Raw genomic sequence first — 6843 nt, forward strand, 5'->3', positions numbered from 1 at the left:
TGTAAAATCAAATTTAACTTGTTAGTCATTCAACCATTTTAAATGTAAATCCCATGGATCAAGTTGTGAAATTATACTTACTAATTAACAAGAAAGGATAGTGTTATACCTCCTCAAAGCAAGTTTGAGGGCTGCAATAAATGGGCAGAAAGTTTGATGAAGTTGATGATGATAAGAGCTCCAACTTGAACCTACAAGTGTGCAAAACTCCAACCCTTTAATGTACCAATGCACCTTGAAGTTGCTAGACCTTAATCACCCTTAAAACCAAGCTTTAAGCCCTTTTCTTCTCTTTGTAAAAATCGGTCAGCAGCACTTTTAAAAGGTGCAGTAACTAGTGAAGGAGATGATGGTGAATTGAGTCTCAAAACAATGAAACCTCAAGAGGTAATACCCCAAACTTGTACCCAACACCTAATACTATGGTTAGGATTTTTGACACTTGAAATATAAGCCTTCAAACAAGCCCAAGAACACTCCCTTCACTCTCAAAATTTCGGCCAGACTGCAGCAAGAAAAGAAATGAGAGTGTTTTCCTTGTTTTTGGTAATGTTTGAATGCATGTTCCTTTCTTTCTTGAGTCAAAGCATAAGTATATAAGTTAAGCATGTTCTTGTAATATTGTGCCATCTTAAAAGTAGTAAAAGAGCATGTGTGAGACCTCCTTGGTCTCAACAAAACCGTCCCCCATGGGGAGTGTTGCAAAATTTGTCACTTGCACTTTTTAATTAAACTTGTAACATATAATGCCATGCCCTTTTATTACTTACATTTATAAAACAATTGTTTTATAAATGTATCACAATATAACTACTTAAACTTATTAATAATTGAATGCTTATCATATAAATTATCCAAATAATTTTATCTCAGGTAATAATGTTTTAGAAAACCGTTTTTCTAAAATTCAAGTGTCGCGTATTTATTTAACGACCCAATCGTTAAGATTAAATACATTTAAGGTGTTGGTAAGTTTGTTATTGGGTATGACCCGACTTGGATCATAACATGTTAGCCACGTTAATTTAATATGTCTCTCGGGCATACGAAATACCTTCAATCTCCCACTTGCACGAGAAACATAAGAAATTAATGCAAGTGATGGATACAGCCTAACACACCGTCCATCACCCCTAATATGTTATGACTTTGTGCCATTCAATAACATCATCCCTTTCGAGTTCCCATCTCGAATATGATTAGGTGAATCTTTCATTATTTCCTTTCGTCCTAGATGTCATGTTAAATCCAAGAGATACAGAGTGATCACTCTCTTATAGATTTAACTTTTCAGGCCTTAGACATCTGACTCTCAACGAATAAGAGGGACAAATTCCATCTTGACTACATACGTCCTAGATATACACTTTGTAATATACCTGAGTTCTTCCTTATGTACTACCAAGTTTCAGAATAGCGAAGGAAAGAAACAAGGCACAGTACTTGGTGAATATCCGAACCCAATATGTATCTCAGGTCAGAGGATACAATGATATTCGCCTTTACTCAAGATTACATGTGATCAACCACAAAGGCTCTATACAGTAATTCTTGAGAGCGGGTCTTCCAATATTTGTTTCCCACAAATATCTATGAACCTTGGTTGCAACCTTGCCCCACATTCAACCTATGAATGTATACCAATCCAAGTTCATAATAGTCTAAACCTCACACTTGTTCCCACAAATGTGATCGACTACGGAAATTTAGAATAGTTGCTTATTCATGGATGAAATATGCAAAATAGGAACATAACTCAAATAAATTAACACCATAGTTATATTAATGAGTTTGAATAATTTCGTTCCGGTACAATACATAAAATAGATCATATCCAATCACTAGAATATCGAAGCCCTAATGCACAAACATGTCCCTCATGTTTTGGCCCATGTAAAAGCTTCGTGAGTGGATCCGCAACATTATGATCTGTATGAACTTTGCGAATACATATCTTTCCTTTTTCAACTTCATCCCTTATGTAGTTGAATCTCCGCTCAATGTGACGAGTCTTTTGATGAGCACGAGGTTCCTTGATTTGAGCAATCGCACCCTCATTGTCACAAAAGATCTCAAGAGGGTCCTGAATGGAAGGGACCACTCCTAAGTCGTCGATGAATTTCTTCATCCATGCAGCTTCCTGAGCTGCCAGTGAGGCGGCAATGTACTCCGACTCTGTAGTGGATAACGCAACAACTTCCTGTTTCGAACTCTTCCAAGAGACCGCACCACCATTTAACATGAAGACATAACCGGATTGTGATCGAGAGTCATCTCGATCAGTTTGGAAACTCGCATCCACGTAACCTTTTACAGCGAGTTCCTCCTCACCAGACCCATATATTAGAAACATATCCTTAGTCCTCCTAAGGTATTTCAATATGCTTTTAACAGCAATCCAATGACTATTTCCTGGGTTATTCTGGTATCTACTTGTCAAGCTTAGAGCGCATGACACATCCGGTCTAGTACATATCATTGCATACATGATAGACCCAATAGCAGATGCGTATGGGACTTTCTTCATTCTCTCTTGTTCATCTTTCGTGGTAGGACACTGAGATGAACTAAGAACGGTTCCTTTTTGAATAGGTACCAAACCTCTCTTAGAGTTTTCCATCTTGAACCTTTTCAAGATTTTATCAATGTATGTACTTTGACTTAAACCTATCAATCTCTTGGATCTATTCCTATAGATCCCTATCCCCAATATGTATTGTGCATCTCCAAGATCCTTAATGGAGAAGCAACTCTTTAGCCAAGTTTTGACTCCTTGCATTGTGGTAATATCATTCCCAAATAATAATATATCATCCACATATAGTACAAGGAACATGATAGTGCTCCCACTAGCTTTCTTATATACACAAGCTTCATCACCATTTTTAATGAAGCCAAATTTCTCGGCTTCCTCATTAAAACGATGATTCCACATTCTAGATGCTTGTTTCAATCCGTAGATTGACTTCTTTAACTTGCATACACTTTTAGGATATTTTGGATCAACAAAACCTTCAGGCTGGACCATATAGACATCTTCCATAAGATATCCATTTAGGAAAGCGGTTTTGACATCCATTTGCCATATTTCATAGTCGTAGTGAGCAGCAATGGCAAATAATATCCTAATAGACTTTAGCATTGCCACAGGCGAGAAAGTTTCATCATAATCAACCCCTTGAGTTTGAGTGAAACCTTTTGCAACAAGTCTAGCTTTATATGTATCTAAGTTTCCATGTATGTCGGTTTTCATTTTGAAAAGCCATTTGCAATCAACTAGCTTAGAGCTAGGAGGTTGCTCAACAAGTTCCCACACTTGGTTTTCATACATGGATTGCATCTCGGCGTTCATGGCTTCCTGCCATTTATCTTTATCAATCCTTGATAAAGCATCTTGGTAGTTTGTTGGTTCATCCAAATCAACCGTATAGCAACCATCTATGAGAAACCCATATCTCTCAGGAGGATTGCTAATCCTACCAGATCTACGAATGTCTTGTGTATTTTGATCATCCATTTGATCACTATCAACATTTTCATGTTGAGTGCTAGTGTCAACCAATTGTGTATCATCTACTTGATCTTGAACCTCTTCAAGATCTATCTTCCTTTCACTATTTCCTTCCATTAGGAACTTAGTTTCAAGGAATTCCGCCTTCCGAGCAATAAATACATTCTGCTCGGATGGATCATAGAAATAGTATCCCATATCATCCTTGGGATATCCTATGAAGATACACTTCGTGGATCGAGCATTCAACTTATTAGGGACGTAACGCTTAGGATAAGCTTCACATCCCCATACCTTTAAGTATGATAGAGATGGAGGTTTACCAAACCACATCTCGTGAGGAGTTCGTTCCACTTTCTTGGTTGGGGCCATATTTAAAATACGAGCCGCGGAGCTTAGACAATAACCCCAAAATGATAGAGGCAACGAGCTTCTTGCCATCATAGATCGAACCATATCCATTAGGGTTCGGTTCCTCCTTTCGGAAACTCCATTAAGTTGGGGTGTTCTGGGTGGAGTAAGTTGTGAGATAATCCCACAACTCCTAAGATGATCTTGGAAGGCATCGCTTAGGTATTCACCTCCTCTATCGGTACGTAGTACCTTAATTGTCCTATTGAGTTGATTTTGTACTTCGTTTTGATATTCTTTGAATGCTTCAAACGTTTCGTCCTTGTGTCTTAATAAGTAGACATATCCGAAACGACTAAAGTCATCAATGAAAGTAACAAAGTATCTTTCACCATTCCTAGTTATGGGTTTAAAGGGTCCACATACATCCGAATGTATTAATCCCAATAAATCTTTAGCCCTTTCATAAGTCCCTTTGAAAGGTGCTTTAGTCATCTTGCCTTGTAAACAAGATTCGCATACATCAAATGAATCCATTTCATTTGATTTCAAAAGTCCATTCCTTTGAAGTGTATGCATTCGGTTCTTGTTTATGTGACCAAGGCGACAATGCCATAAGTAGGAATCACTCAAATCCCTTTTGAGTTTCTTGGTGCTTGTATGGTATATAGAGCTCCATGATGCGTCATCATGAACCAATTCATAAATTCCATTTGAAGGCGAAGCCTTGAAATAGAATACATTATCTAAATAAATATGGATATCATCATTAACAAAATTAAGATTAAAACCACATTGTTTCAAACGGGAAATGGAAATAATGTTTCGACATAAATCGGGTGCATACAAAACATCTTTCAAAATAAGTTCCAAACCACTTGGAAGCTTTAACACAAAGTCTCCTTGAGCCTTCACTTGCACTTTGGCTCCATTACCCATGTAGAGACTTGATGTTCCCGTTTGCTTGCTACTTCTTTTGAACCCCTGCAATGAATTGCAAATGTGAGTTCCACATCCAGTGTCTAATACCCATGTATTAGAAGAAGTAATACTAAGCTCTATATATACCATATATATATTACCTGAGGTTTGCCCTGCATCCCTCTTGTCCTTCAACTCCTTAAGATAAACCGGACAGTTTCGTTTCCAATGACCCATCTCACCGCAACCGAAACATGGGTCTTCCTTGGGGTTTGCCTTCTCGGCTACCTTTTTCTTCTTAGCCTTGTTGATGGTTGGGGTAACCATCTTCCCCTTCCCTTTGCCTTGATGGGCGGGTCCTTTTCTCTTAGCCACCTTTGGCTTAGAGGTGTTACCTTTGGACCCACTTTGATCGATTGCTAACACGGGTAAAGCCCTTTTACCCATGCTAGTTTCCGCCGTTCTAAGCATACCGTGAAGCTCACCTATGCTCTTATCCATCCCATTCATATTGTAATTAATTACAAATTGATCAAACCTTTTTGATAGGGAGTTAAGGATAAGATCGGTGGCTAACTCATTAGATATGTTTAGGTTAAGACGGTTAGCACGATCGATAAGGTTTTTCATCTTAAGTACATAAGATGAAACCGATTGGGTATCGTCCATACGACAAGCATGTAGCGCTCGAACCGTTTCGAAGCGTTCGACACGCGCTTGTTGAAGGAACATCTCCTTCAATTGCGTTATCATGTCGTATGCACTATGATGTTCGAAATCCTTTTGGAGTTCGGGTATCATAGTCCCAAGCATTAAGCATGAGACTTGAAGGGAGTCGTGGCAATACTTATCGTAAGAGGCCATTGCCTCCACATCATTCTCATCCGGTTGATCGGGAATGGGGTCCTCAAGCACATACATTTTATCCTCTTGTTTGAGGACAATCCGAAGATTGCGAAACCAATCCATAAAGTTTGTATGGTTGAGTTTGTCTTTCTCTAAGAGAGACCTTAATGATAGGTGGTTTAGGTTAAGTGGTGCGTTAGGAATGTTGTTGTTGTTATTGGCGGCCATCTACAAAATTAACAAAGTTCGTTTAAGTATCGATTTTAATTTAACATTCAATACCCTTTAAATCCAATTGAATTATTAAATTCTAGAATCCAACGATAAACCAAATTTTGGTTAGGTGACCTTTATCCCGCAATTTGATTTAGCTAGGTAGTCAATAAATGACAATTGCAATCCATTTGCAACTTCTAGAGTATGGGATCATGCAATCCTTTTGCATGGCATATTTATCCCATCAACGCCTATTTGTTCCTCATGCTTCGGTGACCCTAAGTTCGTGATTCCCAAATCAAGTCGTCCTACTTGTGTAAACGTGTAAACTTAACATACAAGTGGTTAGGTGACCTTTATCCCACATGTATGCGAAGTGTACCTTATTCATATTAGTTCGCTCATGACGGTTAGGTGACCTTTATCCCATCAAGAGTTTCCTAATACGTCTAAGTGTTTCCACAAAAGGGTGGCGTTTAACTTGTTTACCTTGTTAGTGAAAGGGATTTTGAGTTTTCGTTAATTCTAGTTTTGAGAAAACTTTTATGCCATTCACTAACATGCATTTAGTGTATGGTACTTATGAAAAACCAATTTCATGTCTTGTAATTTAGCCAATTACTTGATATAAACCATTTTATATACGTTATCCTTTTCTTGTTCTTAATAACCATTTATTAAGGTTTTTAGTTGCTTTCAATTTAACCAATTAAATTGTCATTTTGCATGTGCTTAGTACGTCTAATTTAACCCATTAAATTGTCGTTTTATTTGTTGTAATCTTGTGATTAATTGTATCAACCAAACCTACAAAATAATAATCATACAAACAACCACACATGCAAAATTAGTATGTTCACAATCTAGCCATTTTGGTGGACATTTGTTTAGTCGAAAACAAATGTCACCGGGTAAGGGTTAATCATACAAAGTAGGAGATTTCAAATCTCCCACTTAATCTTGCATCCATATGCTCCTTGTGTTCTTCAAGTCTTCAT

General features: G+C 37.7%; 1 protein-coding gene across 1 annotated transcript; it reads right to left on the reverse strand.

Moving 5' to 3' along the window:
- Window positions 1–4735: 4735 nt before the first annotated feature.
- Window positions 4736–5315, reverse strand: LOC139876486 (uncharacterized). The gene is made up of 2 exons (XM_071863813.1): window positions 4945–5315; window positions 4736–4846 (listed from the first exon to the last, which is right to left on the reverse strand). The coding sequence occupies exons 1-2, from the start codon at window positions 5291–5293 to the stop codon at window positions 4830–4832; spliced, it is 366 nt and encodes a 121-aa protein (XP_071719914.1). The 5' UTR covers window positions 5294–5315; the 3' UTR covers window positions 4736–4829.
- Between the last annotated feature and the right edge of the window lie 1528 nt (window positions 5316–6843).

The sequence above is a fragment of the Rutidosis leptorrhynchoides genome, chromosome 11 (assembly GCF_046630445.1).
Source record: "Rutidosis leptorrhynchoides isolate AG116_Rl617_1_P2 chromosome 11, CSIRO_AGI_Rlap_v1, whole genome shotgun sequence".
NCBI classification, from domain to species: Eukaryota; Viridiplantae; Streptophyta; class Magnoliopsida; order Asterales; family Asteraceae; genus Rutidosis; species Rutidosis leptorrhynchoides.